This window comes from Saccoglossus kowalevskii, chromosome 14 (assembly GCF_978046115.1).
Source record: "Saccoglossus kowalevskii chromosome 14, keSacKowa6.1, whole genome shotgun sequence".
Taxonomy (NCBI): domain Eukaryota; kingdom Metazoa; phylum Hemichordata; class Enteropneusta; family Harrimaniidae; genus Saccoglossus; species Saccoglossus kowalevskii.
Window position 1 is genome coordinate 34,579,112 of NC_140654.1, and position 21,585 is coordinate 34,600,696.

Below are 21,585 nucleotides of genomic sequence, written 5' to 3' on the forward strand. Positions count from 1 at the left end.
TTGTACCATGTCATAGCATACAGTGAATGGTTAGCCTGGCACCATTATATTGTACCATGTCATAGCATACAGTGAGTGGTTAGCCTGGCACCATTACATTGTACCATGTTATAGCATACAGTGAGTGGTTAGCCTAGCACCATTACATTGTACCATGTTATAGCATACAGTGAGTGGTTAGCCTAGCACCATTACATTGCACCATGTCATAGCATACAGTGAATGGTTGGCCTAGCACCATTACATTGTACCATGTTATAGCATACAGTGAGTGGTTAGCCTGGCATCATTACATTGTACCATGTCATAGCATACAGTGAATGGTTAGCCTAGCATCATTACATTGTACCATATCATAGCATACAGTGAGTGGTTAGCCTAGCACCATTACATTGCACCATGTCATAGCATACAGTGAGTGGTTAGCCTAGCATCATTACATTGCACCATGTCATAGCATACAGTGAATGGTTAGCCTAGCATCATTACATTGTACCATGTCATAGCATACAGTGAGTGGTTAGCCTAGCATCATTACATTGTACCATGTCATAGCATACAGTGAGTGGTTAGCCTAGCATCATTACATTGCACCATGTCATAGCATACAGTGAATGGTTAGCCTGGCATCATTACATTGTACCATGTTATAGCATACAGTGAGTGGTTAGCCTAGCATCATTACATTGCACCATGTTATAGCATACAGTGAGTGGTTAGCCTGGCATCATTACATTGTACCATGTCATAGCATACAGTGAATGGTTAGCCTAGCATCATTACATTGTACCATGTTATAGCATACAGTGAGTGGTGAGCCTAGCATCATTATATTGTACCATGTTATAGCATACAGTGAGTGGTGAGCCTAGCATCATTATATTGTACCATGTTATAGCATACAGTGAGTGGTTAGCCTAGCACCATTACATTGCACCATGTCATAGCTTACAGTGAATGGTTGGCCTAGCACCATTACATTGTACCATGTTATAGCATACAGTGAATGGTTAGCCTAGCATCATTACATTGTACCATGTTATAGCATACAGTGACTGGTTAGCCTGGCATCATTACATTGTACCATGTTATAGCATACAGTGAATGGTTAGCCTGGCACCATTACATTGTACCATGTCATAGCGTACAGTGAGTGGTTAGCCTGGCACCATTACATTGTACCATGTTATAGCATACAGTGAGTGGTTAGCCTAGCACCATTGCATTGCACCATGTCATAGCATACAGAGAATAGTTAGCATAGCACCATTACATCGTACCATGTTATAGCATACAGTGAGTGGTTAGCCTGGCATCATTACATTGTACCATGTCATAGCATACAGTGAATGGTTAGCCTAGCATCATTACATTGTACCATGTCATAGCATACAGTGAGTGGTTAGCCTAGCACCATTACATTGCACCATGTTATAGCATATAGTGAATGGTTAGCCTAGCATCATTACATTGTACCATGTCATAGTATACAGTGAGTGGTTAGCCTAGCACCATTACATTGCACCATGTCATAGCATATAGTGAGTGGTTAGCCTAGCACCATTACATTGCACCATGTCATAGCATACAGTGAGTGGTTAGCCTAGCATCATTACATTGCACCATGTCATAGCATACAGTGAGTGGTTAGCCTAGCACCATTACATTGCACCATGTCATAGCATACAGTGAGTGGTTAGCCTAGCATCATTACATTGCACCATGTCATAGCATACAGTGAATGGTTAGCCTGGCATCATTACATTGTACCATGTCATAGCATGCAGTGAATGGTTAGCCTAGCATCATTACATTGTACCATGTCATTGCATACAGTGAGTGGTTAGCCTAGCACCATTACATTGTACCATGTCATAGCATACAGTGAGTGGTTAGCCTAGCACCATTACATTGCACCATGTCATAGCATACAGTGAGTGGTTAGCCTAGCATCATTACATTGCACCATGTCATAGCATACAGTGAATGGTTAGCCTAGCATCATTACATTGTACCATGTCATAGCATACAGTGAGTGGTTAGCCTAGCATCATTACATTGTACCATGTCATAGCATACAGTGAGTGGTTAGCCTAGCATCATTACATTGCACCATGTCATAGCATACAGTGAATGGTTAGCCTAGCACCATTACATTGCATCATGTCATAGCATACAGTGAATGGTTAGCCTGGCATCATTACATTGTACCATGTTATAGCATACAGTGAGTGGTTAGCCTGGCATCATTACATTGTACCATGTTATAGCATACAGTGAGTGGTTAGCCTAGCACCATTACATTGCACCATGTCATAGCATACAGTGAATGATTGGCCTAGCACCATTACATTGTACCATGTTATAGCATACAGTGAGTGGTTAGCCTGGCATCATTACATTGTACCATGTCATAGCATACAGTGAATGGTTAGCCTAGCATCATTACATTGTACCATGTTATAGCATACAGTGAGTGGTTAGCCTGGCATCATTACATTGTACCATGTCATAGCATACAGTGAGTGGTTAGCCTGGCATCATTACATTGCACCATGTCATAGCATACAGTGAGTGGTTAGCCTAGCACCATTACATTGTACCATGTCATAGCATACAGTGAGTGGTGAGCCTAGCATCATTACATTGCACCATGTTATAGCATACAGTGAGTGGTTAGCCTGGCATCATTACATTGTACCATGTCATAGCATACAGTGAGTGGTGAGCCTAGCATCATTACATTGCACCATGTCATAGCATACAGTAAGTGGTGAGCCTAGCATCATTACATTGCACCATGTCATAGCATACAGTGAGTGGTTAGCCTAGCACCATTACATTGTACCATGTTATAGCATACATTGAGTGGTTAGCCTGGCATCATTACATTGTACCATGTCATAGCATACAGTGAATGGTAAGCCTAGCACCATTATATTGTACCATGTCATAGCATACAGTGAGTGGTGAGCCTAGCATCATTATATTGTACCATGTCATAGCATACAGTGAGTGGTTAGCCTAGCACCATTATATTGCGCCATGTCATAGCATACAGTGAGTGGTTAGCCTAGCACCATTACATTGTACCATGTTATAGCATACAGTGAGTGGTTAGCCTAGCACCATTACATTGCATCTTGTCATAGCATACAGTGAATAGTTAGCATAGCACCATTATATTGTACCATGTCATAGCATACAGTGAGTGGTTAGCCTAGCACCATTATATTGCGCCATGTCATAGCATACAGTGAGTGGTTAGCCTAGCACCATTACATTGTACCATGTTATAGCATACAGTGAGTGGTTAGCCTAGCATCATTACATTGTACCATGTCATAGCATACAGTGAATGGTTAGCCTAGCACCATTACATTGTACCATGTCATAGCATACAGTGAGTGGTTAGCCTAGCACCATTACATTGCATCTTGTCATAGCATACAGTGAATAGTTAGCATAGCATCATTACATTGTACCATGTCATAGCATACAGTGAGTGGTTAGCCTAGCACCATTACATTGTACCATGTTATAGCATACAGTGAGTGGTTAGCCTAGCACCATTACATTGCACCATGTCATAGCATACAGTGAATGGTTGGCCTAGCACCATTACATTGTACCATGTTATGGCATACAGTGAGTGGTTAGCCTGGCATCATTACATTGTACCATGTCATAGCATACAGTGAATGGTTAGCCTAGCATCATTACATTGTACCATGTCATAGCATACAGTGAGTGGTTAGCCTAGCACCATTACATTGCACCATGTCATAGCATACAGTGAGTGGTTAGCCTAGCATCATTACATTGCACCATGTCATAGCATACAGTGAATGGTTAGCCTAGCATCATTACATTGTACCATGTCATAGCATACAGTGAGTGGTTAGCCTAGCATCATTACATTGTACCATGTCATAGCATACAGTGAGTGGTTAGCCTAGCACCATTACATTGCACCATGTCATAGCATACAGTGAATGGTTAGCCTAGCACCATTACATTGCATCATGTCATAGCATACAGTGAATGGTTAGCCTGGCATCATTACATTGTACCATGTTATAGCATACAGTGAGTGGTTAGCCTAGCACCATTACATTGCACCATGTCATAGCATACAGTGAATGGTTGGCCTAGCACCATTACATTGTACCATGTTATAGCATACAGTGAGTGGTTAGCCTGGCATCATTACATTGTACCATGTCATAGCATACAGTGAATGGTTAGCCTAGCATCATTACATTGTACCATGTTATAGCATACAGTGAGTGGTTAGTGTAGAGTATGCATTATGCAAATGAGTTCACATCTCATTGACCTCTGTATTTGACCTTTATGTTGTATTGTATTCACTACCTGAGCCATGGTGTGATGGCTGCACCTATAGTTGTGTGTAATAAACCAATCCTGTGTAATCCTCTACCTGGTCTAACCATCCTTGATTCTACATGGTGTCAGAAGTGGGATCCTGCTATCCACAACATTACTACACGTATATTTATTATGTATGGTGTAAAGAAAATCTGTTTTGACTGACAGGTAACAAACAAAGACATTCTGGTAAGATACTGCTAAATTTCTTTGTATAATTTCAAGAAGTCTTCCAGTGAGTATTATGGCCGATTCATTTCGAAAACCAAACATCTTAATATTTGAAGGGGATGTAGCTGAAAATTGGAGGATTTTTGAACAGGAATATGACATTTTCATAAGTGCAGCTCATGGTGATAAAACTCCCAAGACAAAAGCATTCATCTTGTTGAATCTTGCGGGTAGTGAAGCTATAGAAAGGGAGAGGTCATTTGTGTATGCTGCTGCTATACGTGCAGATGATGGTTCTGTCATAACTGCTGCAGAAACCAGGGAGGACCCAGAGTGTCTGAAACGCAAGTTTAGGGAAGTATGCAACCCTCAGTCTAATGTCACTATGGAAAGGCATAAATTCAATACTCGTAATCAGAAACAGGGTGAAACTGTCCAGGCATACGTGAGCGATCTTCGAAATAAAGCGAAAAGCTGCAAGTTTGATGCATTACAAGACGAGCTAATTTGTGATAGACTAGTTTGTGGCATTGCCAATGAGAGTGTTAGACGACTCCTTCTTCGAGAAAGTGATTTAACATTAATTAAAGCCATCAGCATCTGTCAAATACATGAAATAAGTGAACAGCATTCAAAAACATTGCAGTGCAGATCAAACATAGATGCAGTACAAAGGGGTACACGTCCTAAGCAGCGACCAATTCCAAATTATAAGGCTAACTCTTCATCAGATCAAAACCAGAAATATACTAGTAAACAAATTAAGAATTGTCGAAACTGTGGAAACGCTCATCCTGTTAGGAAATGTCCAGCATTTGGTAAATCATGTCATGGTTGCCATAAAATGAACCATTTTCAGAAATGCTGTCGATCTAGTGGAAACAATCGTGGGTTCAACAGAGCAATTCATGAAGTTGAAGAATATGATGATGACATGTATCAGTTTGTGGTTGAAGATTTTGACATAGAAACTATTGGTATGAATTCTGCTGCAAACAAAGATGAAATCCATAGTTGTGTATATATTAATGACAGACGTGTTGACTTTAAAGTTGACACAGGTGCTAAATGTAATGTCTTGCCCATGAGAGTATATCAGCAATTGTGTGCAGGACATAAAGAACAAATTGATACACGTAAAAGAGTACAATTAATTGCATATGGAGGTGATAGTATGAACACTGTAGGAACCACAAATTTGACATGTTGCAGTGGTAACCATACTTACAATTTGGAATTCCACATTGTTGACAAGAATGTCAAACCACTACTTGGCTTGCGGGACTGCCTACGAATGCATTTAATCTCACTTGGCCAAGAAGTTCATCAAATAGAAACTGTACAATCATTCTCCGAATCTATTCTCAAAGATTATTCTGACCTTTTCAATGATGATCTTGGTAAATTGCCTTGTGTTTACAAAATGAAAGTCGACCCTAGTGTACCTCCAGTGGTTAAACCTGCTCGAAGAATTCCTAAAGCAATGAATGACCAGGTCAAAGCAGAGTTGAGTAGAATGACTAACATAGGTGTAATCACTCCTGTAACAGAACCTACTGAATGGGTGTCGTCAATGGTTGCCGCCAAAAAAAAGAGTAGCAATGAAATAAGAATATGCTTAGACCCTCGAGATCTTAATAAGGCAATTCAGCGTCCACACTATCCTATGCGCACTGTGGAAGAGGTAGCAGCAAATATGGCAAATGCTACCGTGTTTTCGAAATTGGATGCAAAATGTGCATTTTGGCAAATACCACTAGATACAGAATCCTCATTGCGTACTACTTTTAGTACACCATACGGAAGGTACAGATTTCTTCGAATGCCGTATGGTATAAGTTCAGCATCTGAGGTCTATCAATGTTCAATGGAACAGATATTTGCTGGATATCCATGCGAAATAATTGTAGATGATATATTTGTAGCAGGCAATGGTAATGATGAGCATGATGATAACTTAAAGCAAGTATTGGATCGGGCTAGACAAGTCTCCTTAAAGCTGAATCCTGATAAATGCAAGTTCCGATTGAAACAAGTCAGCTATGTAGGAAATCTTTTCACAGATCAAGGCTTGAAACCAGATCCCGAGAAGGTAAGGGCGATCAAGGAAATGCCTGTTCCAGATGGTCCAGCTGCCCTGCATCGTTTCTTAGGTATGATCAATTATCTATCAAGGTTCATCAATAACCTTAGTGAAATTGCAGCACCATTGTACGAGTTGATACACAATGATGTAACATGGTGTTGGCTTGATCAGCATCAGAAAGCATATGAACAACTGAAACAATCTATAACTAGCCCAGCAACTCTTAAGTACTATGATGTTTGTAAGCCAGTGACGTTAACATGTGACGCTTCACAATTTGGATTGGGAGCAGCATGCTTACAAAATGGAGAGCCAATAGCTTTTGCCTCCCGAATGATGACTCCAACGGAACGAAACTATGCTCAAATTGAAAAAGAATTGTTGGCTGTTGTATTTTCATGTTGCAAGTTCTATGATTATGTCTACGGGAAAGAAATAACAGTTGAGACTGATCATAAGCCACTAATTTCCATAATGAGCAAACCACTTCATTCAGCACCAGCTCGCCTACAGCGAATGATGTTACTGCTACAAAAGTTCAACATAACACTGGTGTATAAACAAGGTAAAGAATTATACTTAGCCGATACATTGTCCAGAGCTCCATGCAGTAACACTGTGCAATGTGATTCAGAAGACATGAAATTTGATGTAATGACCATCATGCCAATATCAGATGAAAGATTAGCTGAATTAAAAATTGAGACAAGTACTGATAGCACTCCAAGAAAGCTAACTAATGTAATTCAGCACGGATGGCCAATGTACAAGAAGCTTTCGCCTGAAATTCGATCTTACCATGCGTTCCGTGATGAACTCACAATTGATGACGGTCTTGTAATGAAAGGACTTAGATTAGTTATACCGACATCATTACGAGCCAAATACATAGCTCTACTACATGGAGGACATCCGGGAGTTGAAGCAACTAAGCGCAGAGCCCGAGATATTGTCTTTTGGCCATGCATGTCTGACGACATTGACAAGGCATTGTCTTCCTGTGCTGTGTGTAATAGCTTGAGAGCACACCAACAGAAAGAGCCACTAAAATCCTATCCTATACCAGATCTACCATGGTCAACAGTAGCAACAGATATATTTCAATGGAATGGTCTACATTATCTTGTGCTTGTGGACTCATACTCGGGATGGTTTGAAATGGACACGCTACGTAATATGACATCCAGGACTGTGATAAGTAAAATCAAGAGACATTTCACAGTACATGGTATACCTCACACTATTATTTCAGATAACGCAGGACAATTTGCAAGTATAGAATTTAAACAGTTTTCAAAGGAATGGAATTTTAACCATATAACAAGTAGCCCTGAATATCCGCAGTCAAATGGTCTTGCAGAAAGAGCAGTACAGAGCGCTAAGAAACTTCTAGAGAAAACAGAGCGAGAAGGATCCGATTTGTATCTCAATTTATTGAATCTTCGCAATGTGCCTAGTGATAATACATTAGGATCTCCAGCTCAACGATTAATGTCAAGAAGAACGCGCACTTCAGTACCGATCAGCAAACCACTACTAAATCCACACATTAAGAATTCAAGAAAGATTTCATCACAACTTAGCAAGAAGCGTGGACAAAAGAAGAAGCATTTTGACAAATCAGCTAAAGCACTAACACCACTTAAGCCAAACCAAACAGTACGGTTACAAACCCCAAATGGCTATAATCGCTTAGGATTAGTCAAACATATTTCCAACAATCCACGATCCTACATTGTTGAAGTAGGAAACTCAGAACTGAGAAGAAATCGTCGTCACATACTACCAGTCGCTGAACCTTCACCTAAACAAGAATTTCATGAGAGTGAATTACCTGATGAAATCCGCATACCAAATAAAAAACCCATTACTACATCAGCTGAGAACACAATCCATACAGAAGACAATGAACATGTTCAAAATGATATACCTACATCACCTGGCCGAGCAATTACACCAATTAGATCTCCAGTCAAGACACGTTACGGTCGTACTGTCAGACCAAATCCCAAGTACAGAGATTATGTTGTATAGGATATTACAATTTTTCACTCGTTTAGATCAAGCTTAAAAAGCTTAGGAGGCAGAATAAACCTCAGCTTTTTGGCTTGGAGGAAGAGCAGTCCACCTCTTCTCCATTAAAAAAAAAAAAAAAAAAAAAAAAAAAAAAATAAAAATAAAATAAAATAAAAATGTGTATTTATGATAATCTATTTGTTAAACAAAAAAAACAAACAAAACAATATATAAATAACAAAATCGATTATCACAGGATTCTCATATTTATGTGCTTATTATTATGAAGTCAATGAACTTGAGCAATGAACTCTTTAACAAATATGAACTGAACTTGAAAAGATTTTAAATTCACAATTGTATGAACTTCGACATATCTTGAAAGGGAGGATGTAGAGTATGCATTATGCAAATGAGTTCACATCTCATTGACCTCTGTATTTGACCTTTATGTTGTATTGTATTCACTACTTGAGCCATGGTGTGATGGCTGCACCTATAGTTGTGTGTAATAAACCAATCCTGTGTAATCCTCTACCTGGTCTAACCATCCTTGATTCTACAGTTAGCCTGGCATCATTACATTGTACCATGTCATAGCATACAGTGAGTGGTGAGCCTAGCATCATTACATTGCACCATGTTATAGCATACAGTGAGTGGTGAGCCTAGCATCATTACATTGCACCATGTCATAGCATACAGTGAGTGGTTAGCCTAGCACCATTACATTGTACCATGTTATAGCATACTGTGAGTGGTTAGCCTGGCATCATTACATTGTACCATGTCATAGCATACAGTGAATGGTAAGCCTAGCACCATTATATTGTACCATGTCATAGCATACAGTGAGTGGTGAGCCTAGCATCATTATATTGTACCATGTCATAGCATACAGTGAGTGGTTAGCCTAGCACCATTATATTGCACCATGTCATAGCATACAGTGAGTGGTTAGCCTAGCACCATTACATTGCACCATGTCATAGCATACAGTGAATCGTTAGCCTAGCATCATTACATTGTACCATGTCATAGCATACAGTGAGTGGTGAGCCTAGCATCATTATATTGTACCATGTCATAGCATACAGTGAGTGGTTAGCCTAGCACCATTACATTGCACCATGTCATAGCATACAGTGAATAGTTAGCCTAGCACCATTACATTGTACCATGTTATAGCATACAGTGAATAGTTAGCCTAGCATCATTACATTGTACCATGTCATAGCATACAGTGAATAGTTAGCATAGCACCATTACATTGTACCATGTTATAGCATACAGTGAGTGGTTAGCCTAGCACCATTCCATTGCACCATGTCATAGCATACAGTGAATGGTTGGCCTAGCACCATTACATTGTACCATGTTATAGCATACAGTGAGTGGTTAGCCTGGCATCATTACATTGTACCATGTCATAGCATACAGTGAATGGTTAGCCTAGCATCATTACATTGTACCATGTTATAGCATACAGTGAGTGGTTAGCCTAGCACCATTACATTGCACCATGTCATAGCATACAGTGAGTGGTTAGCCTAGCACCATTACATTGTACCATGTTATAGCATACAGTGAGTGGTTAGCCTGGCATCATTACATTGTACCATGTCATAGCATACAGTGAATGGTTAGCCTAGCACCATTACATTGCATCTTGTCATAGCATACAGTGAGTGGTTAGCTTAGCACCATTACATTGCATCTTGTCATAGCATACAGTGAGTGGTTAGCCTAGCATCATTACATTGCACCATGTCATAGCATACAGTGAGTGGTTAGCCTAGCACCATTACATTGCACCATGTCATAGCATACAGTGAATGGTTAGCCTAGCATCATTACATTGTACCATGTCATAGCATACAGTGAATGGTTAGCCTGGCATCATTACATTGTACCATGTTATAGCATACAGTGAGTGGTTAGCCTAGCACCATTACATTGCACCATGTCATAGCATACAGTGAATGGTTGGCCTAGCACCATTACATTGTACCATGTTATAGCATACAGTGAGTGGTTAGCCTGGCATCATTACATTGTACCATGTCATAGCATACAGTGAATGGTTTGCCTAGCATCATTATATTGTACCATGTCATAGCATACAGTGAATGGTTAGCCTAGCATCATTACATTGTACCATGTCATAGCATACAGTGAGTGGTTAGCCTAGCATCATTACATTGTACCATGTCATAGCATACAGTGAGTGGTTAGCCTAACACCATTACATTGTACCATGTCATAGCATACAGTGAGTGGTTAGCCTGGCATCATTACATTGTACCATGTCATAGCATACAGTGAGTGGTTAGCCTAGCACCATTACATTGCACCATGTCATAGCATACAGTGAGTGGTGAGCCTAGCATCATTACATTGCACCATGTCATAGCATACAGTGAGTGGTGAGCCTAGCATCATTACATTGCACCATGTCATAGCATACAGTGAGTGGTTAGCCTAGCACCATTACATTGTACCATGTCATAGCATACAGTGAATGGTAAGCCTAACACCATTATATTGTACCATGTCATAGCATACAGTGAGTGGTGAGCCTAGCATCATTATATTGTACCATGTCATAGCATACAGTGAGTGGTGAGCCTAGCATCATTATATTATACCATGTCATAGCATACAGTGAGTGGTGAGCCTAGCATCATTATATTGTACCATGTCATACATGTAGCATACAGTGAGTGGTGAGCCTAGCATCATTACATTGTACCATGTCATAGCATACAGTGAATGGTTAGCCTAGCATCATTACATTGTACCATGTCATAGCATACAGTGAGTGGTGAGCCTAGCATCATTATATTGTACCATGTCATAGCATACAGTGAGTGGTTAGCCTAGCACCATTATATTGCACCATGTCATAGCATACAGTGAGTGGTTAGCCTAGCACCATTACATTGCACCATGTCATAGCATACAGTGAATCGTTAGCCTAGCATCATTACATTGTACCATGTCATAGCATACAGTGAGTGGTGAGCCTGGCATCATTACATTGTACCATGTCATAGCATACAGTGAATGGTAAGCCTAGCACCATTATATTGTACCATGTCATAGCATACAGTGAGTGGTGAGCCTAGCATCATTATATTGTACCATGTCATAGCATACAGTGAGTGGTTAGCCTAGCACCATTATATTGCACCATGTCATAGCATACAGTGAGTGGTTAGCCTAGCACCATTACATTGCACCATGTCATAGCATACAGTGAATCGTTAGCCTAGCATCATTACATTGTACCATGTCATAGCATACAGTGAGTGGTGAGCCTAGCATCATTATATTGTACCATGTCATAGCATACAGTGAGTGGTTAGCCTAGCACCATTACATTGCACCATGTCATAGCATACAGTGAATAGTTAGCCTAGCACCATTACATTGTACCATGTTATAGCATACAGTGAATAGTTAGCCTAGCATCATTACATTGTACCATGTCATAGCATACAGTGAATAGTTAGCATAGCACCATTACATTGTACCATGTTATAGCATACAGTGAGTGGTTAGCCTAGCACCATTCCATTGCACCATGTCATAGCATACAGTGAATGGTTGGCCTAGCACCATTACATTGTACCATGTTATAGCATACAGTGAGTGGTTAGCCTGGCATCATTACATTGTACCATGTCATAGCATACAGTGAATGGTTAGCCTAGCATCATTACATTGTACCATGTTATAGCATACAGTGAGTGGTTAGCCTAGCACCATTACATTGCACCATGTCATAGCATACAGTGAGTGGTTAGCCTAGCACCATTACATTGTACCATGTTATAGCATACAGTGAGTGGTTAGCCTGGCATCATTACATTGTACCATGTCATAGCATACAGTGAATGGTTAGCCTAGCACCATTACATTGCATCTTGTCATAGCATACAGTGAGTGGTTAGCTTAGCACCATTACATTGCATCTTGTCATAGCATACAGTGAGTGGTTAGCCTAGCATCATTACATTGCACCATGTCATAGCATACAGTGAGTGGTTAGCCTAGCACCATTACATTGCACCATGTCATAGCATACAGTGAATGGTTAGCCTAGCATCATTACATTGTACCATGTCATAGCATACAGTGAATGGTTAGCCTGGCATCATTACATTGTACCATGTTATAGCATACAGTGAGTGGTTAGCCTAGCACCATTACATTGCACCATGTCATAGCATACAGTGAATGGTTGGCCTAGCACCATTACATTGTACCATGTTATAGCATACAGTGAGTGGTTAGCCTGGCATCATTACATTGTACCATGTCATAGCATACAGTGAATGGTTTGCCTAGCATCATTATATTGTACCATGTCATAGCATACAGTGAATGGTTAGCCTAGCATCATTACATTGTACCATGTCATAGCATACAGTGAGTGGTTAGCCTAGCATCATTACATTGTACCATGTCATAGCATACAGTGAGTGGTTAGCCTAACACCATTACATTGTACCATGTCATAGCATACAGTGAGTGGTTAGCCTGGCATCATTACATTGTACCATGTCATAGCATACAGTGAGTGGTTAGCCTAGCACCATTACATTGCACCATGTCATAGCATACAGTGAGTGGTGAGCCTAGCATCATTACATTGCACCATGTCATAGCATACAGTGAGTGGTGAGCCTAGCATCATTACATTGCACCATGTCATAGCATACAGTGAGTGGTTAGCCTAGCACCATTACATTGTACCATGTCATAGCATACAGTGAATGGTAAGCCTAACACCATTATATTGTACCATGTCATAGCATACAGTGAGTGGTGAGCCTAGCATCATTATATTGTACCATGTCATAGCATACAGTGAGTGGTGAGCCTAGCATCATTATATTATACCATGTCATAGCATACAGTGAGTGGTGAGCCTAGCATCATTATATTGTACCATGTCATACATGTAGCATACAGTGAGTGGTGAGCCTAGCATCATTACATTGTACCATGTCATAGCATACAGTGAATGGTTAGCCTAGCATCATTACATTGTACCATGTCATAGCATACAGTGAGTGGTGAGCCTAGCATCATTATATTGTACCATGTCATAGCATACAGTGAGTGGTGAGCCTAGCATCATTACATTGCACCATGTCATAGCATACAGTGAGTGGTGAGCCTAGCATCATTATATTGTACCATGTCATAGCATACAGTGAGTGGTTAGCTGTAATGAACACATCTATTATGAATATGAGCAGTAATGCATAAAACATATTTTCATCTGATATATGTTTTGATGTAGGTCAATGAAATTGAAGCAGTACCTGCAGAGGATACCATGGATAAAGAAAACTCTGATCCACTTGAAGAAGATCTTGATGATATAAATGCACAGTTATTACTGGAACTAGAACAAGACTATTGACCCTTAGACATCAGATGTTTTCTTTTTTGAAGTATATTTTGCTTTTAAAAATACTACAGTCTATTGAGACACAAGTTATAAATAATAAACCCCTGTGGTTGAAAAGTCTGATTTGGCAAGTTGGGTCAAAACTTTATATATGTGTACTGTTCCCATAGTTGGGAATATCTGTAACTATTGATCATTTTTCTCCAATTTGTGCTTTTAATAAAACATTACCTGTATCATGAGCACCAATTTGTAACGACCATTGCCGAAATGTGAACATTGAAACACAATTGAAAGCATAGCATGTGAGCCATATATTGATGTTGTACATTAAATCAGAGGATTGCGTCCATCTATTAAAATCCAGTTTTGTCAAGCAAACTTACGGAATTATGGTACAAGATGACAACTTACCGAAGGCCATGAGCAAAATGTCAAATACGGCTAAGCCTCTGTCCTACGGCCTATCACTGATAAATGTTATGTGTCACTTCACAGTGTGCGTCATTCATCATAATTTTCAGCTTTGTCATGTGGAGCTTTGCATATGAATGATTGTCCGGTGTTCACATATACTTTTTCTTGAAAACTGCAAATTCACTACATTCAATTGCCCACCATAGACTCCGGTCAGTCAAAATGACTATTTTGAACTGTAGGGATTAATCAGCGATTCTGCCGGTGACGGAGAGATAGAATCTAGGTTAGGGGAAGCCCCATGACCTCAAGATTCTTTTACCCCTTACGTCACGAACCCACGTGACCGAGGCCACATGGCAGCGCCATAGGTAGCCGTCAATCACTCTTCATTTTTCTCCGCGTCGTCGGGGAATGATTCTGAGTGGCTCTGCCTGGCTCTGTTGCTTTTTCCTGTCCAGGTTTCTATCGTGGGTCATCGCCGCAGCCGCGGCATCCGACATTCTAGCTGGTAGGATAAGTTTTTCTTGTCTTTTTATTCTCGTGTCGTTTTCCCCTCTGTGTGTTATGCTTTTCCACAACAAAGAAATTAAAACCCGGCGCCACTACGTTACCACATGTTGGTTTTATGGCGGCACCTTTTACAACTGTAATTCGTTTCTCTCATGCCTGTCGTCTTTTATTTACAATGTATTTAGCAATATATAGATGTAATGACAGCACCAGGGCTCGCTGCCGTTTACTTTACGGTCTCCTCGTGTTTCAAGTCGACCGTGCAGTGGTTATATTCAGAATTTACCAGCATAGAACCCGCATCCGAGATACTTTGTTGTAGCTGCGTGCAGGGTTTGGGGTTTTTTTTGCGTGAAGGTGTGTGTTTTTTCACTAGAGTTCTGAGGCCTGAGATTTTCTTTCAGAGCCATCAAAATCGCTGAGACTGACCGCGTCACAGCAAGTAGTCAAATCGGTTAAAGTGAGTTGTGTGTTTTGCGTGAGTGGAAAGTCCTCACGCTCGGCTACCGGTACTTCGTGTACTGGGACGTCGAGTAAGAGGCCCGACGGTGGAGGTACCAATATTTTTCTCGGCCTCCCCCGCTGATCGGAGGGCATCCTCACAGTCTGTTTTTTCAGGCGGTGGTTTACCCGATTTTACCGGCTGCAGCGAGGCTGTGCTCCTGGAGGCTTTCCTCCTAAGGGGTCCGTTGCGGGTCCCTTTGTGGACCCTTCCTCAAACCGGGTTTGCCTCAGAATTGAGGGCTTTGGTCGAAGGACTGTCAGGGCAATTGCATCCCTGGCAGGCCGGGTAGATCAGACACAGTCGGAGCCTCGGGCACTGAATGCCAACGGGGTGCTTAAAGCCCCGGGCTGGGGTAATCTTTGCATAACTCCTTTCGCTGGACTAAACGCTACCCCATCGGGGCAATCTCTGATTCGGACCCCAATTCGTGGGACAAAACCAGAAAACCCCAACCGGACCCCAAGGTCCTTCCCCAGACCCCGGTACCACAAACTTCTGTTTTGCTAACCAGGTGAAGGGAGACGGCCGCCTTCCATGGTTATTCTCATCGACCCATTCTGTGACTATCCAACATGCCCTGAGGGCAGAGTTGTGACCCATCAATTTCCTTGAATTCGTGGGCGCCACACTGGAGCGCATTCTTGTGAGCGCCCAGGACCCTGAGACCTCAGACGCAGAATGCACTCGCCTCCTAGACGAGGCGACACAGTTAATGGTAGGCCACCGCTCAGCTATGAGCGATATCCTCCAGTGTCATATGGCTCTCTTGGCCGGGGCTACTACTGTGCAGCGGGACACGGTTTTAGACGCGTGTGTTTTCGCCGGCGAACTGAGTCAGGGGGTACGCTACCGCCTCAGTTACGCAGACTGGACATCCTCCACCCTCTTTGATAGGGAGATAGCGGGTGCAGTTGCAGAGATTCGGGGTGTAACAAACCAAATGGTCCAAGTCGAATCTGCTAGCCAGTTGGCCGCTGCCAAGAGTAAACGGAGGGCGCCCCAAGCACAACACCCTAGGACTAGCTCCGCCAGACAGAGTCAGCCAGGAGGTAAGCACTCGTACCCATCCGCGGGAGGGAAGGGTAGCGGCGTGCCCCCGGGAAAGAGAGGACCAGGTGGTGGCTCCTTGTCCTCCTCCTCCTCGGGTGGTCGTCAACCCCAGCAGCGGGGTAAGCATGTTTGACGCTTACCTCTGCGAGGGGGTGGGCCTGCGTTCGACATGAGATCAGGCTACAGCTTAGTAACCCCAGTGATCTCCGGGGAGGCTCACCTCACCTCACTGTAGCGGGGAACCCCCCCGCTTGCAACCGCCGAACCCATGGCCACAGATCCCTGTCGCACGCAGATTGCGTCGTTGCATTCTGGCTTGGAGGCAGCGGGTAACCGATCCATGGACGCTCCAGGTGGTCACACGCAGTTACAGAATACCACTGTCATCTCCACTGCCCCTGTCAGTGACACCCCCCCCCTCGTCGGGGGCACTGCCAGGGGATCCCCGCAAGGCGGAAGCAATCAGACAGGAAGTAGACAATTTGCTGAGAAAGGATGCCATACATAGAATAGTTCAGCCGGCACTCGCCCATCGATCGCCCATCTGGGCCAAGTATTCGAATTTCAGGTGATCCCCTTTGGGTTATCCACAGCGCCCTACATGTTCACCAGAGTGATGAATCAGGTAGTACTGCTGCTTCACCAAATGTCAGTACACATCAATCCGTACCTAGACGACTGGTTGATACACAACCCAGACGAGGGGTTATTAGCCAGACATGTAAGGCTTACACAAGATTTACTTCACCAGTTGGGCTTTCTAGTAAATCACGAAAAGTCCCATCCCAACCCGACTCAACAGTTGGTGTTTCTGGGCATGGAGTTCGACACCGAAGTAGGCCTGGTTCCCCCATCTCAAGCGCATTGCCTGGCACTAAGCAACCTAGCAGAACGCCTAGTCAGCGTTCCTTCAGTGTCCCTCCAAGAACTAATGCGGCTCATCGGAATGATGACCTCCGTTCAAAGGGTAGTTCCCCAGGCCGCACTACACAGCCACCCGGTCCAACGCTTGTTATTGGAACACCAAGCTTACCTACAGGAACTAAACAGGCGAGTATTGATCCCGGACCAAGTAAAGGAAACCCTGTCCTGGTGGTCGTCACTGACCAACCTCAAACAGGGGGTCCCCTTGGACCCACTCGTCACAGCTATGACTCTGGTAACAGATGCCTCCCCCAAGGGTGGGAGCGTATCTATTGGACAAACAAGCCCAAGGAATATGGCCCCTGCAGTGGGTTCGGGACCACCATATCAACTGGCTCGAGCTGAAAGCAGTGCACCTAGCACTTTCACGCTTTCGACACGAAGTTCGAGACCACAGAGTCCTGCTCCACACAGACAACACAGCGGTGGTCTCCTACATCAACAAGGAGGGGGGACGCGTTCCCCATCGTTGTCGGTCCTAGCAGAGCAAATTCTTTTTTGGTGCTTGGAATACATTGTGGAGATAACTGCACACCACCTTCCAGGGGTGAGAAACGGTCTGGCAGATGCCCTTTCGACAGGTATGTACGACCTAGAAATAGTGCCGTATGCGAGTACCAAGTTGCGAGTCGCAAGTAGCAAAATATGGCATATGCTAGTGTAAAAACGGCATATGCGAGTGGTAAAATGTATCGTTTGCTAGTAGCAAAAAAGCCCTATGCGAGGGGTAATACAAAGGCTTGTAACGTTTGCTTATAATATAACAACGTACGTTCAATTGTGTTTTATCACAGTAAAATCAAATATTTACCATGGTTATGAAATGATGTGTACATGGTTGGTTAAGATTGGCATGATGCTGTTAAGGTTTTTACTTTAGGGGTGATTCATATATAAAAATAATGGTAGCAAATAGGTGTCAACGCGATCTAGCTTAGGTTTCAACCGGCGCACGCCGCCCTGTACTCCACATTACAGTCGACTAGTGTACGCGGATTACATTGCGAAAGTCGCAAATAAAAGCAGCTTTAACTACTATTTCCAGTGCTTTTTGTTTATTATTCATTTAAGTGTTTATATCAAAAAGTTCGTTCAGTCGTTTGCATAGAATCGATGTTTGCTCTTCACGAAATTGCACAGGAAACGTGAAAGCACAAGAATATAATAAACGGCCATGACCAGCCAGCACACTCCGCATAACATGTGAAAATTGTTTTTTCTTTCGGTAAAATTAGTATGAACACGTGGTCAGCGATTAAACAATCATAGAATTATAATTGTAGTTAGTAAAAACGGGTGCGTGTTCACCGAAGGGTCACTGAATTCTTGTGTCACGCGCCACCGTTTAAATGAAGACAATCGCAGGTTTCAAAAGTAGTCACACCTCGGAGAGATGTTAAATAAAGAAATAATAGTATATAATAAAGAAATAAAGTGCATGTTGAGTGATAAGTTCGCATGTTTACGAGACGTCCCTCACACGTGGAATGTATTTACACGCAACCCGGATCAAATTTGAATTGAAACAAATTGAAACAAAGAAGCGTCTGCCGTTGCTTGGTCAGGATAGAGAGACAATTTTCATGGGTAAATGCTAGTAGAAGACTTAGCCTCAATGCCCCAAATACTTCGACCTAACCACTTTATTTGTACAAGTAGAAAAAATGTTATGTTTCGTTAAAATAAGCATGGACATGTTAGCATTGAAATAATCAAAGAAGTACAGTTATCATCAGTAGACTCGCTGAACAGGAACTCACACGCGAGCCAATGGAAACAATGGCTGGTTTCAAAGCAATTTTGTCTCAGACAAGACATGGACAACAAACTCGCTGTTTTGCTGATTAGGAATAACGTGATGTTAATTTCGTGGTATTACAACTGTTTTACAGCTTTGTAATGAATTACAGGCCCTCCGCTAAATCCTCCTATAAACTGTTGATTCTGTCGACCAATGGGAACGCACGTTTCAACCAGACTACCTGGACCTTGGACATTTGCGAGACCAGAGGGACTGTGGCGAGACGTAGCAACAAAAAACGTAGCCAGTGATACACGCGTTGGAAATAAATAGAACGCGTTCAACTGCGTTGTGACACAGTATCACCAGCCTCTTTCACTCACGCAATATAATTATGCTATTTCCCACTTATATTTAATACATTGACGAAAAACACCACAAGAAAAATGTCAACTAATAATACACAATTATCCAGGCAGTACTAGAAATTATTGCTGATACTAATCATGTTTTGTATTGGAAAGTTGGATACTAGAACGTGAAGTCCCCAGGCATGTAGTAATAATAATAATAATAACTTTATTGCCTCCGTGTAAAAAGATTTACATAGGATAAGTACAGCAAAAAGAGTTTTAAAATAATAACAAGATATATGTAAGAATTGTACAAAAAACAATACAAAAGGACTTAACTAGTACTAGTATTTAAATGTTAAATAAATCTTTGTGTTGTGTAAATATAATTGGCAAGTTCTATAATTATGCCAGGATCTTTGCCTGAGAGTATATGTGAACTGTATATTTGTATTGTTATTACCTTTTCTAAGGTCTATGTTTTAACGAAACATAATATTTTTTCTACTTGTACGGTCGAAGTATTTGGTGCATTGAGGCTAAGTCTTCTACTAGCATTTACCCATGAAAATTGTCTCTCTATCCTGACCAAGCAACGGCAGACGCTTCTTTGTTTCAATTTGTTTCAATTCAAATTTGATCCGGGTTGCGTGTAAATACATTCCACGTGTGAGGGATGTCTCGTAAACATGCGGACTTATCACTCAACATGCACTTTATTTCTTTATTATATACTATGTATTATGGAACTGTGTGCTAGTTAACACTTGGGTTGTGGCAAATTTAACACCTCTCCGAGGTGTGACTACTTTTGAAACCTGCCATTGTCTTCATTTAAACGGCGGCGCGTGACACAAGAATTCTGTGACCCTTCGGTGAACATGCACCCGTTTTTACTAACTACAATTATAATTCTATGATTCTTTAATCGCTGACCACGAGTTCATACTAATTTTACCGAAAGAAAATACAATTTTCACATGTTATGCTGGTCGTGGCCGTTTATTAAATTATTGTACTTTCACGTTTCCTGTGCAATTTCGTGAAGAGCAAACATCGATTCTATGCAAACGACTGAACGAACTTTTTGATACAAACACTTAAATGAATAATAAACAAAAAGCACTGGAAATAGTAGTTAAAGCTGCTTTTATTTGCGACCTTCGCAATGTAATCCGCGTACACTAGTCGACTGTAATGTTGAGTACAGGGCGGCGTGCGCCGGTTGACACCTAGGCTAGATCGCGTTGACACCTATTTGCTACCATTATTTTTATATATGAATCACCCCTAAAGTAAAAACCTTAACAGCACCATGCCAATCTTAACCAACCATGTACACATCATTTCATAACCATGCTAATTATTTGATTTTACTGTGATAAAACACAATTGAACGTACGTTGTTATATTATAAGCAAACGTTACAAGCCTTTGTATTACCCCTCGCATAGGGCTTTTTTGCTACTAGCAAACGATACATTTTACCACTCGCATATGCCGTTTTTACCACTAGCATATGGCATATTTTGCTACTTGCGACTCGCAACTTGGTACTCGCATACGGCACTATTTCTAGGTCGTACATACCTCCTTTCGAGGTACCTTTGTCTCCAGAACACGGAGTGGCAGATCCCCCAGTGGGTAGCCTCCAAGCTGTTTTCGACTGTTGGACGGTCCAAAGTTGGCCTGTTTGCCACACCTCTGAATGCCAAGCTCCCGACGTACGTAACACTCCTGCCGACACCAGGAGCCTGGGCCGTGGACGCCTTATCGATCCCCTGGTCCCACATGGATGCGTACGCCTTTCCTCCCTTTCCGCTAATTCACCAGGTACTGGAGAAACTTCGACAAGAGCCCACCTGCATATTAACTCCGGTGGCGCCCATTTGGCCAACCAAGGCCTGGTTTTCGCTCCTGCTGGAAATGATAGTCGAAACACCAGTAGTGCTGCCGGACATACCGGACTTGCTGTCCCAACCGGACGGCACA

The 21,585-nt window shown here is 42.0% G+C and overlaps 1 protein-coding gene across 1 annotated transcript in view; it reads left to right on the forward strand.

Annotated features, from left to right (window-relative positions):
• LOC102805268 (RAD52 motif-containing protein 1-like) overlaps positions 1 to 14,475 on the forward strand; it is a 66,592-nt gene extending 52,117 nt beyond the window's left edge. The window contains exon 6 of the mRNA XM_085508174.1: positions 13,980 to 14,475. Coding sequence (XP_085364300.1) covers positions 13,980 to 14,102 — 123 coding nt within the window. The 3' untranslated portion in view covers positions 14,103 to 14,475. The remainder of the gene's footprint in view (positions 1 to 13,979) is intronic.
• The last annotated feature ends 7,110 nt before the right edge of the window (positions 14,476 to 21,585 follow it).